The sequence below is a fragment of the Eutrigla gurnardus genome, assembly GCF_963514095.1.
Source record: "Eutrigla gurnardus genome assembly, chromosome: 14".
NCBI classification, from domain to species: Eukaryota; Metazoa; Chordata; class Actinopteri; order Perciformes; family Triglidae; genus Eutrigla; species Eutrigla gurnardus.
In genome coordinates this window covers 19,365,665-19,385,016 of record NC_139937.1, presented here as the reverse complement: position 1 = coordinate 19,385,016, position 19,352 = coordinate 19,365,665, and the positions used below count along the sequence as shown (strand labels likewise).

Here is a 19,352-nt window from a genome sequence, read left to right as displayed (position 1 = left end):
TTGTCTGCAACAGTGATTGCCTCCAAATCTCCAGGATTCTCCTTTGCGCAAGCGATCATGGTGCCCCAGTCATTGTGAAGAGCTTCGTCACAATAGATTTGGTTGCCTACAAGATGCTTTCGAGGTGATTTCACACCTTTTTTTTTTTGCACCAGGATCTTCAAGGGCAGTGTTTTTAGGTAAGGTTCACAGTAGCGCTGTGAAGCGCCATGATTTTCTGTGTGCTGCCGCTACGGCACGACGGTATGCATCCTGATTGTGATCTCCAGCAATAACTCACAATACACTGATAATCTACTAAAAACCACATACAATATATATTATATATGATATAAATGATCTCATTCTGATAAATTCTAAATATATAACATCCCATTCTTTTAATTTAATTCCCATGATGCCTCCAACATGACCAGCTACTCAAGGCGCTTTACACGACATTCCATCTATTTTACACATTCACACACACATTCACACACTGATGGCAGCCGCCGGCACATCAGGAGCTACACACTCACACACATTCACATGCCGATGGCACAGCCTGAAGGGGCCATTTGGGGTTCAGTATCTTGCCCAAGGACACTTCGGCATGCAGACGCGATTCGAACCATCGATTTTCCGATTGGAGGACGACTTGCTCTAGCTCTGAGCTACAGCCTCCCCCAAAATACTCACACAAATCCATCCACTATATGTATTAGAAATATCCTGGTAACACTGCTGTTTGTGATTGTGTTTTCTAGTATTAAGTATTTATTCAACATATTCCTCAGTTGTGTCGAAACAGAGAGCAAGCACGATGAACACACACACACACACACACACACACACACACACACACACACACACACACACACACACACACACACACACACACACACACACACACACACACACACACACACACACACACAGAAAACAGCAGGGGAGCAGCTACGGGTGTGTCTCCTACAGCGTTTTCCTTTGGCGGGAAAGCGATGCGTGGGTTTGGTTTCTATGACAACATGTCACCAGCCGTGTTGCCACCAAACGCAAAGCGCATTTTTTTTCCGCACGGCTCTATTACATACAAAGGCAATGCAAAGATGTGAATACATGTACATTTGAGGCAGAGGGCGCAATGACATCATGCGAATGAGGCAAATTCTGGAAGTTCGCATCAATCACGCAAGTTCAAATATTTCAGCTCAAGGCAGACATTTGCACACAAAGGAAAGTCCGTTTGCAAGTAGACAGTACTCTATAACTTTGTGAATGGAGATACATATCAAATAGTCATCATTTCCATGCTAGCTGACCTACAGGTGTATAATGTATATACAGTATGTGTTTTTCATGACATAAACCTCAGAATAGTCCCTGCAGTGGTACCAAACGTGTAAGTGTTTGTCAATTTATCAGATATAAGGAAAAAGTCAAAGTATTGATCAATCCATGAGAAATTAATTCACCTATTTAATGCTATAGAGCCGCCAGTGATTTAACCTTCCTAACTTATAGTTGTGGGACAATAAGGCAATATGGATGAAATCAGCATCACAGTATCAATAAGAAGATAAGATATCATATCATGGAAAATGTATGCAAAAATTAAACTTAAAATGGAAATGCAAAATAAAGTCTCTGACTATGAACTGTCCCGAGCAATATCAGCATCAGCAGATCAATAACATGATGTACTTGAGACTCTGCAGAGCTGTGCACTGAGTCTGGTTTGGATCATGGCCTGAGGATATTGTCCAATAGTTCTGTTAAATTCATGGCAGAACCATTTGCTTCATTGCGTCAAGTCTGAGAAACTGTTTTCAGCGTAGCTTTGTACTGCTTTGTACTTTTGTAATTCCTAGATGCTACTATACAACACTTGAGCAGGAAAAGATATCGGCTTAATGAGCCAGTCGAAGGCATCTGTACGCACAAACACAAGCACTCAACGGGAGGCTGCCGGCGTCCCACTGGGCTCCACCTCTCTGGGTGTCTCCTTGCTGTTGTACAGGGTTAGAGAGGGATAGACAACACAGATAAAGGCTCTCCAACACCTACAAATACAGTAAATAGACTAGGATTGTCAAAGTTAAGCCACTATACTGCCATTAAATATATAGTTGCTATGCTGAAAAGGTGCCTTTTCACACACCCAGCAGACACATAATGACATTAATACTGCTTATTTGTATTTCTGGCCACTGAGAAAAGAATATTCACCCCCCCTTTTAGGCTTTCTAGCTGCTCAGTGCTCAACTAAATGCTCAACACATGTGAGCCTGAACTACAACGCCACTGTGTCTGTCTGGAATGGAAGGAAACAAAGTTGTGCTTTCTTCCCCTCGTTTATCGAACCCAAAATAAAATGTGACATTAGTTTGTTAAAGCAGCCTAGAGTTGAGAACATAATTGCTACATATACTACCGATAAAAGAAAATCATTTAAATTGGGATGTTTAATTATCAACAAATTAAATTAATGTCTAATAAATAGGTCTTGTGTGAGAGGGGATAACTATTATTTAATTTATTTGATTTAAAAAACAAAATGTTATGTTTCACAAAGAGATGATTTAGCCCACCGTACTGTTTTCTTGTGTTGGACGAAGAGCAGAAGTCCACATGAGTTTAGAATCTGGGGATATACATTCTAATACATTACAGTTTGTCCATGTGATGGTATGTAGACATACTGTCTGTTCCATATTGCACTGCCACTATCAGCCACTGAAATGTGGAGAAGAGCCACGAGAGAATCTGTTCTTTGATAAACATGCGAGTGCCAAGCTGCAAACTGCAATTTAAAAGCTAATCAGCAAGAGACAGGCATTCCCACTAAATCCCACTCTTCCTGATGGCATGCAAATAGTGGGAAATTTAATCAGCCTTTTTTAACCCCTCCTGACTTCATCCTCAGTCGTCAAGGCAACACTAATCTCAAAAGCTGTCTTGCAAGTGAAAATTTAGACGTTGATCAAAAGTTCTTCACAATGGGAATAAAACCAACTGAGGTTTGAAGCAGCGCATGGGTTAGAGCACAACTAGAGCTTCTTTCCTTTGGACTAACATATCAACAATTTTTGGCTGATACATTTCACAGATATAGTATAAAAAGTTTGTCTGTTAGTAAACTAAACCGTATCAGATAAGTGAAAGAAGTTTTCTTTGACTACAAACCAGGCAGCAACCTAAAAAGTGAAGTCCCTTAAACTTGGATTCTCTCTGCTGGCCATCAGGGGGCGGCAACTCTAGTTGCAAAAATAAGTCTGATTGCATGGAAGTCGATGAGAAATGAAAAAAGAAACCTACCTCTCACTTGATATATGAGTTTTGGTCTCAATCTCTAGTTTAAAGTCTTCTTCAATACAGTATGATGTTCATTTAGTAAATCATGGTCCATTTAGAGGCAAAGAGACCATAAAGCAGGGTATGCTTTAGGGCAGGGCTACTTTATGACAGGTCACTACCATGCTACCAATGCAGTGAGCTACTACGATCACTTTAACACTTAGCCATAAAGTTGACCTTGACTTATGAAGCTGTTAACATCTTCACACCAGAATCCAAATGGATCCAGATCCAGTAAGGTCGCAGCTCAGGGTGCCGCTCTGCCGCTTGTGTTCTTCAGATCCACCCGTCGCTCCTCTACAGTCCAAATATGGTCACTTCCTTCACTGGTTGCAAAAATTCCAACACGGCAACGACAACTCGAGGCTTCAAAACCATAGTCCACACACCAACGTCACGATGACTACGTCCACTTCTTATGTACAGACTATGTTAGGTAGACTATGTGGAGAAATCAGAGACTATCTATGGTACAACAAGGTCGCTGCTGTATTTAGCAGGTCACAGGTAAGCCCCGCCTCCTCTCTGGTGCGCAAACTAATTTGGTATGAACATGGCATAAGAATAAAAAGTCAGTGTAGAAGATTATTTTCCAACATGAACATTTACATTTTTCAACCATATTTCAAACTCTAATAATAAGTGAATTCATCTGAATGATTAAATATTTGCAATTAACTTAAATAAATCAATTTCTTACATCATGACTGAGCTGCAAATGTGCTCATCTTATCTTGACTTTTATACACCATTGGGCTACACCACAAAATAATTCAATCGTTCAAAAGTCGGTGGTACATGTCAATGATTTAACATGATAAATGAATTAACAGAGTTACTATTCTGTATTAATTAGCTCATGTACTGTCTCACACACAGCATTTAAATCTATATTTAGGGCCTGTGAATTTCAAATCTCTCCAAAAACTCTAAAGGATGAGACTTTAAATAGTTGCAGGGATTATTCTGACAAAGCAGGAGCCCTCTCTTCTAATCTTCAGCCGCTCTTTGATGTCTACCTTGCATATGGATCAGAAGACAGAACTGGCAATGAAATATTATCCATCCTATCTTTCCACCAATATCTTCATATGCTCACAGCTCTATTCTATACATAAGGAGGGGAAAACCTGCCTCCTCATGCCAAAGGAAACAGGGAGTGGAGACAATAGCTGTGTCCCAATTCATCCTTCGGAGGAGGCGGCCTTTGCGGTCTACATTGTCCGGGTGCTTTGAAGACTGGACCAAGTGGTCTCAGAAATGAGACCGCCTGGTCGACAAGGATGTCCTGTTTGCGTTGTAACAATCCACCTCTTTTCTACCTAAGGAGAAAGCTACTTATGACCTTAAAAAGATCACGGGCGGATCAGCTGAACGTAATGTCACCTGCATGCTAAACTAATTAAATAACTACTAAGGAAACAGAAAAACACTTTTTGCCCAATGATAATTAAACATAGAACTGAAAATCGCCCAAACAAGGTATCATAAACAAAGGTATCACTTATTTAATTAAACTTAAAGTGCTTCCAAACCGGAGCAAAAACAGCTCATTCAAACTAATTTAAACACAACAGGCTAACGGCACTGAAGAACTTATATAATAACAAAAAACTCCCCCAATAGTCCCAACGTTCATGAATTCAATGGTGAGTCCAAACCCCAAATCCCAGTCCACACAGAAAAAAGGTTTCCTAAACAAAAGAAGCACACCGGGCCACAGGTCAAACTGAGCCACAACACTATCTCTCCACGCTTAATTGGGACACAGGAAATGCTGGCTGAGAATGGAAGACGACAATTGAAGTAAAAACTACAATTACTGCCTCACATTTGTATGCCTCTTCATGTTTATGTCTGTCCAAAAATGTCATCACTTTTGGACATTTTTGTTAAATTGATTACTTAGCATCAGAGTTCTTGAGTTTATGAGGTCACAGTGACTGTTTATTTATCCTATTTCACCCCTTAAAATGAAATTGCTTTTTTTTTTATAAGGATAAATTGTTTTTACCCTGTATGTGAAGCAACTTGACATTTTCTAAGTATTTTTAAGTGTAATCATCAGTTCATCCACAGTTCAGATGAATCTCCTTCCTTTTTTATCTACATTACTGAATAACTGGTATTCGGATTTATTTCAGATAGTCAATCCGAGTGGAGTCTGTGTTACCATGGAGATGACCTGGTTGCCATGGGGCTGTCTCACCTGCTGGGTAGCCAGCCCTGTCAGGTGGGATGGCGAGGAGGGAGTTGACAACGGCCGCCCTTCGTTGGAGGAGGGTAGAGATCATCTCCAGCCCCTCTGGGCCCAGCAGCTCAAACAGCTGGAGGGAGAGAGTGGAGGTGGTGGTGGTTAGTCATCTATAGTCACAGCAAACATCCAAACATGTATACACATCCTATGGCTAACCATACCCAAACTAACGCTTCTACTGCCAAGCCTGAGCACCTGGTCATTACCATCCGCCTGGTACAGAATATCGTGCGCCGCTCAGCCACCTGGCTCTTAGCAAGTGACAGGAAACAACAACAACTGGAAATCCTACGCACAGCAGCACACAATTAAAACCTTACTGGGGACGGGACTGTGCAGACAGTCTTCATTATAATTGTGAGACAGAAGTGATGATCAAGTTTGTGCTCTCTAATTGGAAAATGGTACAGCTGAAGGTATGTATCACAGCGTGTAAAACAACCCCCTCTCCTTTCAGGGTTGGTTTCAGGACAGAGGTACAGCTCGTTCTTTCAGTCTGTCCTCCCTTTGGAAGAGGGAATAGTTAGCACAGCAGGGAAGTAAAACAACAGACGCACTTTGATGTCAGGTCAGCCATCGTCTTTGTTGGGGTTGTCTCTTTCCCACAGTGGTCTCTTTTATATCCGTTCTAGACTTCTATTGGTCTGCCCGAATGTCTCGGTTTTATTAGAGGTGAGTGTACTGTGTGTTGGGAAGTGGTGGGGAGGGATTTTTGTCCTTTTTTTCCCATGAACTCCCATGAATTGTGGCCTTAGAGTTGACTGATTAGATGTGGTTTCCTCTGGGGACTGTTCAGATGGATTCGGTACAGTCCACCACCCTGACAAGCTCAGCGCCAAAGCATTAGCTGCATGAGAAGTCCACATCCACAAGACTCCGGGTCAGCAGTGTAAAGGTGTGTGTCCTCTGCTGCTTCATCTGTGATTAAACATTCAGCCTCACCTACTCAATGTTTCAGCTGGTACACGGAACAAACGGAACAGCTGGTAATTAGGGCAGCAGCAGCTCAGACAATAACATGGGAGACAATAAAAGTTGATTTGATTTAAACTAGAGCCACAACTGGGCATGGCTGTATCTCTCCTGAGACCAATTCAGCATGAGCCCCAATATGCACCTTAACCTCTTCTTAGGCAATCACATATTCGGTGCAATTACATACATCATGCACCATATGATGACCATGGAGTGTATAGAAAAGGTGGGCGTAGTCATTGTGACCATATTTGGACTGAGGAGGAGCGACGGGTGGATCTCATGAACACAAGTGTCAGAATGGCACCCTGAACAGCAAACTTTGTGGATCTGGATCCATCTGGCTTCTGGTAAGAAGCAGAGTTAGCTTCCATAACTCAAAGTAAACTTTACAGCTCAGTGTAATTGCATTGGTAGCGACAGCAGCATTACTTGGTTGCGAACCAAGGTATTTTACTCTAAATGGACCATAATTGACTAAATGAACATCATGCTGTATTGAAGAAGACTTGCAACTAAAGAGTGAGACCATAAACTCATGTTTACAATGTTTAGTGAGGTAATAAATAGTAGGGTGACTTCCAATGCAATGTGACTTCTTTTTGATGGCCATTAGAATGGGTGCCTTCCAGCAGCCCATTGTTCCCCATGCTTACGATGAGTTAAAAGTTCTGTTTCAAGCATACTTTGGTCAGTGTTTGAGAAGAAATGTTTAGGAATAAATATATGCATGAATGAGTTTGATCGCTGCAGGTGAAATAGTCGCCTACTATTATATCTGAATATCACAATATTTGTAGAGTTTGGGGGGAAAACTCCAACTCAGCTTTTGATTAAACAATGCCGGGAACTCAATATTGGGAAAATTTAATTACAACACTCTGACTCCGATGAGTTATTATTCTACACACACAAGGATAAAGCCCTTGTGCAAATAACTCCTGCTTCTACTAGGCATGAAATATATTGTATCAGTGTCAATGATTTCATAGTAGTGACACCTGAGGCCTGTATGAGGAAGCAGGTTTTGGGGTTAGCGAGGAAACTTCCGGATTAACTCGGCGGCTCAATTCTTCCCAGGTAGATCACCATGGTAACGGACGCGGCTCCGGTGATGTAAAACAGACTTGGGAGCAAATTAAAAATGACTAGGCTATAATAATTCAAACACCTTGCGTTACTTTGCTACCAGTACTTGTTTTTTTGGGTTATTTCTGTCATGGACATGGATCATTTTAAATAGTACTTTTTAATCTCACCTGTTAACAGTTAATGAGGTTCGACTATCTGTCAGGAAATAAAATCGAAATGTACATCCACTCACTTTTTTGTTACAATTTATAGATAAAAGGACATCAACGAATACTAATTTATTATTTTTGTTTCTTTTATTATTTAGGCAATAGATTACAATAAAACTCCCAGCCCATGAAATAAGGAAGGGTTATCGCATATTAATTATTATTATTAAGAGTTATTGTCAGACAGTATGTGCTGTGTAGAGGGGGGCATTGTTCAATATATAAAAATGGTCTTTGGGACGGCTCTAGTAGATTGGTGCAATCTCTCTCAGACACTCACACATATACAGGGCATTCTACATCTAAAGACGTCAGCCTGAGAGTTTGCTTCCAAATGTCAACTACGTGAGAAACACTAACTTTAACCAACTGAAGTTGTACAATTCTGTCCAACTTCTATCTCTCCGCAGAGAGAGCAATATGAACAACATAATAAACGTGGAGTACAAGGGAGACAGAATGGAAGAGTGTGAAAATGCAGGGGGACAGAATGACGGAGCCCTTTACTGATTCACAAGTAGGAGGAAGGGGAAGGAAAGAAAACAACTGCTGGGGTTCCAAGGCCAAACATGATCGTGAGCCTGACATGTTTTTTTAAGTTTCTTTCCCGTCTACTGTCTTTGCTTCACATGGGAAGGTGAAAACAGAAAGTGGGTAGATGTACTGCTGTGTCCGCTCAATGCAAAAATCGACTTCCTGTAAACAAGCAGCGTTTCTACTTAATATATTGTGTCATTTCAATACTCAGGTAAAGGCAGAATACAGCCAAATGTTTACCGATGCATCACGTTTTTCTTTATTGCACACTTCAGAAAATCTTTGTTTGTTAATCAAGACCTGTCGGCTTATCTAGCAGAGGAGACTGAAACGAGTGGCATTCATTTCATGGACAACTCCGACCAAAACACATATCTATCAGAGCTGATATTGTTGACAACCGTTTCCCTGGCTGGATAAATCAAGCCACAAGTGTGTATGAGAGGATAACGACTCTAAAACGCATCTTCAATCAACAGGACAAAAACTTTAAGTCAACAGGCACACTACTGCCAACTGATGATATCAGTCACTACTCATCAGGTAGGGCAACATGACAACAAGCCCTGCCACAGGGCAAACTGCCAACATGAACAGGCTGAAAATGTAAATGCAATCATCAGCTAACAAACATCTTTATGCATGTTAAACAAAAACTTGTTGGCAGTCTTTTTGCCGGACCCGGTTGTTCTCAAAATAAATCACTTATTATCAGATGACATGACGAGGATAATTACGAAGAATAGTGGTGCTTTTGATTTGAAAAAGAATGTACAATGTAGTCCCTCTTTTCAGCCTCCTTTTAATGTTTGGTAAAATGATGCAGTTGGTTAATAATGTAAAGCGCATTATTTTGTCACTATTCCTGCAATGTTTCATTCATAAATAACACTACTTTCTCAAATAAACTGTCTAGCACGCTACAAGACAACATTATTGGGAAACCGACCCCATGAACATACATAACAGTCCTCTTGTTTACCTTTACTTGTCCAGCTGTGCTGTCCTTGTCCCAAGCTGTTATTCTTATTTCTGTGTCAAATCCCTTGTATGATTCTTGTTTCAAAATTCTTGGAAGAATTCATTAGAAAATGGAAAATAACTCCTACGATAAATAAAATGAACATATTTGGATTTTTACCCACACTTAAAGTCATGAACTAATAATAGTGAATTAGCACCCAGCTACCATCTAACATGATCTCATCTCATCTTTCTATCCTCTACATTGTTAAAAAATAGATTTCTACGAGGTTGACCTCTGCTTTTATGTGTTCACGTTGAGTTGCTAATAACTCCAAAAGGCTCTTTATTACCGATGAAGGTCAAAGCCATGCAGGAAGTTGGGAATGTCTAAAAAGGTCTGGAGGTAAAGGCCAAGGATGACTTGGTCTGAGGAATCCAGCATCTGGATGAAGCAAAATGGCCTGCTGTTGAAGGTCAAGGTTACAGAATCAATAGATATTACATGTGCCATTAGGAGAGGTCAAACTTCATGTCACAGAAATACCATTTTGAGAGTTGACTCTCTTTTTAAGTTCAAGTTCAAATTGACCCCTGAAGTTCTTCACTAGGTCTTTATCAGGAGCGAACGCAGAATTAAGAAGCTCCAGAATCAATCCATCATGATTTCTGGTTTTTAAACCATTTCATTCCATTTCTAACTAATCTCTAATGTGCTAAAAATCTAAAGAACACTGTATCAGACACAGATTCTATTCCCCGGTGACACAAACCTCATTCTGCAGCTCATCGTCACTCTTGTGGGAGGCCAGCATTTCAAACAGGGAGGTGCACAGCTCCTCTGGGCTGGATGAGATCATGTTGCCCCCGTTTAGATACTTCTCCACCTCTGTTCTGAGGATGGCTCCGTCCCCAGAGCTTCCTGCGCTGGACCCCTCTTCCCCACTGGCCTCCTTCCTCTGCTGGTTGTTGAGGAAGTTGATAAAGTCTAGACTCATGTCCTCCTCATTGATGCCAGAGCTGGGCAGGTCCTCGAGTGGGTCCAGTGCGTAGCAGTCGAAGGAGAAGGCAATGTTGCGTCCAAAAGTAGAGCCTCGTTGGGGGTTGTGGCGGGAGCTCAGGCTCTGGATAAAGTTCTCAACTCGGGAGTCTCCGAGTGGAGCCACCAGCCGGGCCACACAGGCACAGGAGGCGTCAGCTGCAGATGATGGAAAGGGGCCAAACATCTGCTTGATGGCCCGGGTCTCCTCTGTGCCCACATGGTCTTTGTTGTGGAAGGTGTCAAAGAGAAAGACGGCGGCACTTTCGATGGCTGCCTGGCCATGTTCAGTCCCCACTGTAAAACAAAGCACATCTCATTTACACTGTGATGTCGTGTCTGCCAGGATCACAGGCTGATTTAGAGATTTGGGGGCCCCTGGTACACAAATGGGGCCTCCCTCTTTTATTTAGTGACCGGACGTCACAACGTACAACCACGTACTGTAGATACAGTTTTTTAGGTGGTTGTATTTCAATGTTGTGTATTATTATTATTATTTTTTTTTTTTATCAAATATTTTTTTCTTGGATTTTCGGTGTTTGAATGCAGCCCTAAGTGGGTTGATGATTTTGATTCCATTAATTGCTAATTATACGATGTACATCAGTAAAGAACTTGAATACTTTGTTCATCAACACCTTATGTGTGATTTAAGCGTTCCCTTCATTTTGTTTGAGCAGTGTACAGTATATACAGTGCAGTGCTGTTTTGTAGGCATATTGCATCTTAGCTGTGCAATATTTATAGCTTCAGAGACAAATTAGCAGCCGTTCCTCTGAGCGGTAAAGACGACAGCATGAGTTTAAGGTCCCTGTACCTTATTTAAATAATATCCCCAACAATTCATGCTTTACCAGAACGGCACTTAGAAAAAAGGAACACAGAGTAATTGTCCAATTAGAGGAAAAAATGTCGGACAGACAGAGGGAGAATAGAGTGAAGAAGGTTGGAGAGGCACAGGAAAGCGAAGAACAGATGAAAAGGATTTAAACCAATTAAAAAAAGTCTAAAAGCATCATAGTCGTTGCTGCACGTAGCAGAGCACAATGGCTGCTTTCATCCTCTCCAGAGTGGGCTTAAGAGTAACTTTTTATTGGGATCCAGCCACATTGTCTGAGGGCAGGTTCCACAGATAAAGCATTGGTGGCGCATCACAACAACAAACACCGGTCCTCTTGACTGGCGAATGAGAAGAAAATAAACTACCATAAAAGGAGGGAAAGGCAAACTAAATGAAAATCATCACATGCTTGCATTAGAGAGCTCCATAATTGACCCCTGAACTTCAGCTTATGCTTGAAGTCATGGAGTGAGGATTACAGCATGTGGAGCATGCAGTCAAACACCTGTTTCTGGAGGAAATCTAGTATATTTTCATGTGTTGGGAAGCATTTACAAATGAGAGGATGCTTGTAAACAGCAAACATTTATCTCTGTGGTGTTCCACATTTATGAGAAAATTATATGGACATCCAGTATGTGCCAGTAGTTGCTGCACAGTCATCCATTACAACTATAAAGTAGAATATCTAATGACTGAGAAATATGCCTTCTCCTGCCTCAGACCAGCTTTTTATTTATTTCAGTTTAAAGTCCAAGTAACCATGGCCCATTTGTGACAGCAAGCACTAAATGACTGCTTGCGAACACAACAAACATTACGGGTATTGCACCGTAAATACCAATTTAATACCTTTGTGCACTTGAGAAGGGGTATGTGATATAATGAAGTGGATCAGGTTGCACCACTTTTCCTGTATCCATAAATGAGTTGATGTGTCGTCCTAAACTTCTTAGTCAATATTTGGTCGTTTCAAAGCAGTGGGAAGAAAACACACTGAAAATACACTCCAAAATGTCTTATTCTAATCAAAAAAAAGGAAAATTCAAATGACGGGTTATAATAGATTAACTCACTTAATTCAACTAGAGATTTTTGTGAAATGGTGACTGATGCAAAACAATGTATGTTGGGGGAAACTGTGCAAAACTCCAACAGCTGTGATGTCATTAATGTTGTTATTTGTTCTTTACCTTCTACTGGATAACAGGTCAAAATATCTGCTGTGAAAAAGGCCTTTACTTTATTCCTTTAAGGAAATCAAGCAGATATGGGATTCACACAAATTCCTTCGACTCTTAATCCAGCAGATATACTGTATAGTGTGGCTCAGGTGGACTGTCTTTCCTGAAAGCATTATCTGTAAGCCTGCTGTGCTTCTCTGCAGTTGGAAGAGTTGCACTGCAGGGCAGTCGACACATTTTGAAGCAAATGTATTGAGTTCTTGTAGAGATGTTATTTGTTTAAATCTGTGAGCATCACAAAGGGTTTGGTAATTTGAGTAAAACCCTGTGGACCATTGATCTTCCATTAAAATCACAACGATTCTGAATCCCAAAAACAAGAACATGATCATTACAGCGATCACTAAGTGTCTCACTGTCACCTTTACACAAGCAGTCTAAACACAGAAAATGGCAGTCTGTTATCCTTGGCCATGTATTCATCAGTGGAATACAAACAAATGAAAATAGAGAGAAAAGAAATAAGAATTGGAATGAGACTGAGGAGATGATTACCAATTTCTTTGGCTGCCAGAAGGAGGCTCTTCAGTTCCTGACTAGCAGCATGCTGTTTAACTTTGTCCTGATGCTCGGAGCAGAAATGGACGATCCTCTGCCACGTCAGACCCTCTCTGGCAAACAGCTCGCGTCTCTTCAGTCGTTTGGTCTAACATGAGCAACACACAGAAATACAATTACATTTAAGAAGGAGAAGAGCAGAACTCTTATTATCGCAGACATTTCAAATTGCCCACATAGACTTGGATAAGACTCAAGTATTGTGCAGATATTAAAATCATTTTTTTTTTTTTTTAAGTTTTACATTTTCTGGGCCTTTTTGACTTAATTCAGATAGAACAGCATTAGAGTGAAGTTCATTATTTAATCTACATCATTTTGATCAAACTGAACAACCCACTTAATGAATTCATTTAGTTTCTTTATTAATAAGGATGAGGTATATCAGCATGTCGGCACATTTTTAACATCTTTACATAATTCAGATTCAAGATCCAAGCTTCAAAAACACTGCATGCTTTCTCATAATGCAACTCAAGAGAGATGCTTCCTTCTTATTTTGGGAAAAAAAAAAAATACATTCAGTAGTCAACGGCAAGAGACATTTCATTTTATGATCCCATTTGAATTGTGGAATTAATTGAACATAGTAATGTTCATTGGAATGTGCGCCATTCATATGTTCCTGCGTACTCGCTGACATCCAACCCAGCATTTTAGGCTGCATCAGAGGCATTTCTCATACTGGTATCAGCACAGGAAACAGTAGTTCCATTAGACGTTCTGTAGAAAAGTCAATGTTAATGACAATAACTTGTTTTTAAAAGCTTGTGCCATCAGAGCAATGAGGTATTAAATCCAAGCAGATGTGAGCTCTGAGGTTAGGAGAAGCATTAACACAATGACTCCATCACCATCCACATCTCCCCGTCTTGTAAAACTAAGCATTTTAACACAAGCTGAGAGATAATCTCAGTGACTTCAGCCATCTTTTCCCGGGAGAAGCACTTTTTTTTTCTGCTGAGAAGATTTAACTGGAGGTGAGCCAGAGTGAACAGCTGAATACAGCTCCCAATTTCATTTCAAGTCCCAGGAAGAGGCAAGTCATCTGAGAAACAAATCACTGAAATGGAGTGAAAAGATGGGGTATTTTGATGGCACAAAGATGGGATAATGATTGCCAAGGTGGGAAAAAGGCAAAGGCCAAAAGGGATAACAGTTGAAAACATATGAAAGCAAACCAGTAAAAATGGGCCCAGCCCTGCAGAACTAAATATTCTTTAGCCCTTTTACGTCCAATTGAGTTTGTGCATCGTATCTTCCCCTATGTATCAGCATAACTGACTAATTGTTTATTGCTGCTATCACCAATACTTTTATATTAACAAGGGATGACCTGACAGCATGTTGAGGTGGTCACGGACTGCAGTTGGGCTCACTGAACTAATGCGATGCCAAAAATGTCACGTTAAAGGCGTCACTGTTGTGTTCACACCTTGTTGCGCATCCCAAGAGGCTGACTGTGATGAACTAATGTCATATTTTACAGATATATTGGAACTGTTGAATTTGAACATTTTTAAAACTATATTAAAAAATAGTGGTGGGAAACGTCAGTCACCTTATCTGAATCGATTACTATTCAGAGGGTCACGATTCGATTATTAAACGATTCTCGATTTGCCTTTTATTTTCATCAAATCTTTAAAAAAAAAATCAAATTGGTATGATACAGTTGCTACGTTACTTGTTCTCCCACCTCTAATTAAAACACTGAACTATATTGAACATTAAACAGTGAAAAACAGTTTTGCTGCGGTCCAGCTCTGCACCTTTTTCCGCTGCAATGCGCTGATTACGATGCAACGTCACCACATCGACATAATGCCGCTGTTGTTACAAACGACAGAAATCCACCGAGAGCAACGCTTGTTAGAAAACATTGTTCTGAGTTTTCTCGAGTGCTGCAGGCAGAATGACATTTTGATGGAGGGCAGCTGCCTCGTAATTCTCTCTGCAGGAAAAGCCCTGGTAAGATGCTACAGGCATTCAGTGAGCTGCTGTGTGAAAACCTTATTTTTGGACGATTACAGCACAACTTTAATGCACTGCAGAAGGAAGTTTATGGGTGGAGGTGGGTCACAAAGATATATAGTATTAAAAAGATGCAGCTTTTTTTTAATAGAGACTTTTCAAAGCACCTTCTAAATAAAAAGGGAGTTCCGATTGATGTGACTGTTTTTATTAATTCATGAAAACGGTTAGCAGTGTGGAGAAATACAGAAAATTAAGGATGACTGATGGAGGAATCCTAATCAAATGGAATCACGAGGCCAGTAAAGATTCACACTTTTAATAATCATTTTACGTCACTAAGATTTTACAAATAATGGAGTCGTTTTATATGATTGTATTAGTACTATGACTTGAGTAAAGAATGTGAAAACATCTTTAACCACTGCTTAGGGTGAGGTAAGGTAGCTGTTCAGAGTTTCACTGGGTGATAGCTGAGAACTTTGGATGGAAAATGCATCACATTGACATGCCAATAATAACTCAGAGAAAAATAAAGTCACAAGCAGGTGTGCAGAATCTCTTTTGGTGATCCCCTGCAGCTGATAATAAATCCAGTATTGACACACTTTTGCACAAGTCAGACTTTCTATACACTGCAGGCATTCAAGATTAGGTTTTAGGATTTGCAAGAGACATCTGGTATTTATTCTGTGTCTGATATTTTGATCGCCAGCAGTCAATGTTTCATACGTAGAGCGGGATCATGCTACGTCGAAAAATACATCGTCTATGAACCAGTGACGTGTTGTAAAAGTATCACGCGGCATTTATATGCTTCGCCGTTTTCCAGCAAGTTATCATGTATGAGTGACTTTGACATTGCGACCGTGACTTTTCTCACAGGAATTTATCGGGAATATATGTCAATTGACAGAAAATAACGGAAATTAAATGGAAATATAGAGTGTTATTTGCTCTGGCTATATTTACCATGTCATATATGCACATAGAAACAAATCACTGCGATGGAGTGAAATGATAATGATAAGCAGATAAGACATACTTGACTAATTTGCCAAATTAATCCACTCATTTGTCAAAGAAGTACAGTGTGAAATGTGCCACGTAGCTCGCAAATCAACTAACGGGGAAAAGTACTTGAAAAAGTTGAGTCAACAAAATGGCCTCTATGCAAACTTAGAATGTATACTGAACGACTCTTTGATAAATGCCTCAATTAGCACGCTCAATCGAGCTACAACCCACATGGTCGCAGCTCGAAGGTAAAACTAGCAGAAGGTGTGAACAAGTTATAAATTGTGTGATTTGCTTAAGGCTCTGCTTTTACTGAGAAATCTAAAATATATTCACTCCAGTAATAAAATCAAAACTTTCTGAAAGCACAAAGTGCAGTGCAGGTTAAAATGTAATTAAATCAGCATACTTTGTACCAAAGCATGCTATAAGACGTGGTATTTTTTATGTGCATTCGAAAAATGAGTTCACTATTCCTAAAGGTTTAAGGTTCTATGTTGAAATTGTGCAAAAAGCCAGAGTTTGATCGTCACTCTGTTTTGATATGTGCTTTATAAATAACCTCTTTCTTTCTTTTCTTCTTTTTGAAATGGAATTTTATTGCCTTTTTTTTTACATCATGGCCAGGGGACTACAGATGAAAACTAGCCTTCTGGCTTATTCTGTTTTTTTTTTAACCATGTGTAACCATGTGTTTTATGAAATTGCACTGTCCCCTTTTAAATAAACTAATTCTAATTCTAACCTTTTTATTTGTTATTACATTCTCATGAAGCATTAGATATGTATGTTAATTAGATTAAACCCTCATTGCACTACATGATTCGAACAGCCTACAATCTAGCTTTAAAAATTAGAGTCACACAAAATTCGTTATAAAAATGGTTGTGAAAACTAAGAGCCAATCAGCTCTTTGATCAGGCGATGACAGGCACAAATCTACCCAGCATGCATTGTGCACAGTGGTGCAACAGTGTTGAACAGAGTACAACATAAAAGCAGAATTAAGAAACACTGGAATGCTGTGAAACAGCAGAATGTGTTCTATTGAGACACCATTCATTTTCCAGTTTTGCAGTGGCTGAACTCACCTTCAGGTCATAGAGCTGGTCAGGAAAGTCCTCCTTCTTGCTGACGTTGGAGAAGGAGCGCAGTGCACCTGTGAGCCGTGGAGGAGACATCGTTCTCTCTCACCAAACACACTGGTTCTCCAGCTTAGTCCTATGGCAGACACACGGACACTGTGGTTTCTACACGACAACCTATGGTACAGCATGTGTACAAGCTGAACTCCATACAGAAAAACTGTCACTTTAAAGTTGACTAAGTGAGAATGACAGGATAGTATTAGCAGGAGTGACTTAATAAATTAGTAGCAGTTGTGGTCTTTTGGTTTATTCGGCTAACAATGAAACCCCAAAATACACCTATCAGCAGTTACCTGACTGTAAGTGACGTAAGAGAGTGACTTGGATAACTGCAATACACGTCAAATTATAAACAAAGACGAAGATAGGGCGTAAGCCGAATTGACGATTCGATACCCTCGATTTGTACAAGACTAGAAATAATCTTCGAAAACGTGTTACTAAAGAACAAGATAAAGCCGTTTTATGTCCGTTTGTTTTGCCGTTTGTTCAATGTCATTGTCTCCGCGCAGAGCACAGGCGACAGCCGATGTGCTACATAATTCATCACTGTACAAACGACTCGTATCCTTATGCCACTTTTAATAACTTCAGATACAGCCTACCTAATTCAAGTTTCCCAGTAAACGTTGTGGAGTCTTGTTTTGCTAACGTTAGCTAACGTTAGCTTGTCACCCTGGCTACCACTTCCGAAGCCGTACTACTGTTACGTATCTTCAGCAGCGTGAATAACAGCTCATATTTAACCCTTCGCGGTAAATAAGAAGTCTATTAGGCAATGTAAAACGTAACATTTCAACTGCTAACTACCTTCAAAGCGCCTTTATATCAGGAACTGTGTGCCTGACTGGCCTACCGGCACATGTCAACAGAAGACCCATGTGAGCTAGGAATTGTGGGTATTGTAGTTTGTACGAGATACACTTGCGTCCAAATTCAGCATGAAACGACTACATTACCCGTTTATACACATGAATGCCACATCACACAGGGTTTCCTTTTAATTCATACCGGCGTACACCGTAGCCTGTATAAGCAGAGTGGAAACGGGGTTCCACACAGTCCGAGCGCCCCGGTACTTATAACGAGCGCGACGACGAAAGCTGTAGGTTTACTAGAAAATGAAACCGACTGAGTCAGTTGATATAGACTGGTGAAAGACATGTTTATTACACAGGAAGTTGTTTTAAATTTCAAATAGGGGTGCAAGAGCCGTCTCTGAAACGATTGCACACATGTTATCTAATTAATTAAAATCTCAATTCAAATTAAAAACCTTCTGTCACCACACCATGAAGCAACAACCCATCTTTTCTTGGGACTATAATTTGAATATTTTTTAAACAGAATATCAGTCCTTGATTGAAGTTTAGAACTGATGTATTTATATATTTGTTTTTTTTTTTTTTTGCTAATGAAACGGCTGTCAAGAAGAAATTCCATCTACACACCTGCACATTTTTGTAATCAGAAACCCAACCTCAATGTGTTGTTATCTTACTTAAAATCCTTCCTGGACACTCTAAAATACTCAAACCAGAGCTTTATGTAATGAATTGGATTTCTATCTTATTTAATTTGGTCTTTTTTATCTTTTGTCTTTTTTTCTGTATTGTGTTATGCACTGTCTCAAACATGCATTGCCTTGTTATTGCTGTTGGAATAATTAGTACAACAATTTTTTTTTATTGTAAATTAGGAAGAATAATGCTGTAGTCTATGTTGGATCATAGTGTGCATTACCACTCATTTAAAGCGTGTATTTAATCGCATCAATCCGATGCTACAGTTATAATTCTACTGGATCTCAAGGTGAAATCACCCTAAAAGGGGGCAGGTTTAGCACTAAACCTTTCTTTCATGCAGATCACTGGCTGGACAGTTAGTTAAATCACCTTTTGAACATTTATCTGTTCCTGTTCATATACCCCGAACAGGCTATTTTGTTTACTCCTGCTAATAATGCTATATTCCCTAGATACCTGTTCTTGACTTAAAGGAGGTCTCTGGCAAATAAAACGTTTGTGCACTGATTTGATTAATGCTTTTTCGTTCACTGAGATTTAGACATCTAGTCTTTTTTTCTATGACTAAAAATGTTCTACTGTCCTGTGCACAAGAACAGCGGTGAAATGCATTTGAGATTTCTAAAGGATGCT

The 19,352-nt window shown here is 40.0% G+C and overlaps 1 protein-coding gene across 2 annotated transcripts in view; it reads right to left on the bottom strand.

The window, feature by feature from the left end:
• The window catches only part of ascc3 (activating signal cointegrator 1 complex subunit 3), a 113,397-nt gene extending 95,320 nt beyond the window's left edge, over positions 1-18,077 (bottom strand). Inside the window, exons 1-5 of one of the 2 annotated variants that reach the window (XM_084028024.1) lie at positions 18,004-18,077; positions 17,137-17,266; positions 12,992-13,142; positions 10,143-10,705; positions 5,546-5,663 (exon numbers count right to left, since the gene is read on the bottom strand). In XM_084028024.1, coding sequence (XP_083884150.1) covers positions 5,546-5,663; positions 10,143-10,705; positions 12,992-13,142; positions 17,137-17,226 — 922 coding nt within the window. In that variant the 5' untranslated portion in view covers positions 17,227-17,266; positions 18,004-18,077. Of the gene's footprint in view, positions 1-5,545; positions 5,664-10,142; positions 10,706-12,991; positions 13,143-17,136; positions 17,267-17,798; positions 17,941-18,003 lie in introns of those variants that run through there. The other variant, XM_084028025.1, reaches the window with a different exon arrangement.
• Positions 18,078-19,352: the final 1,275 nt, after the last annotated feature.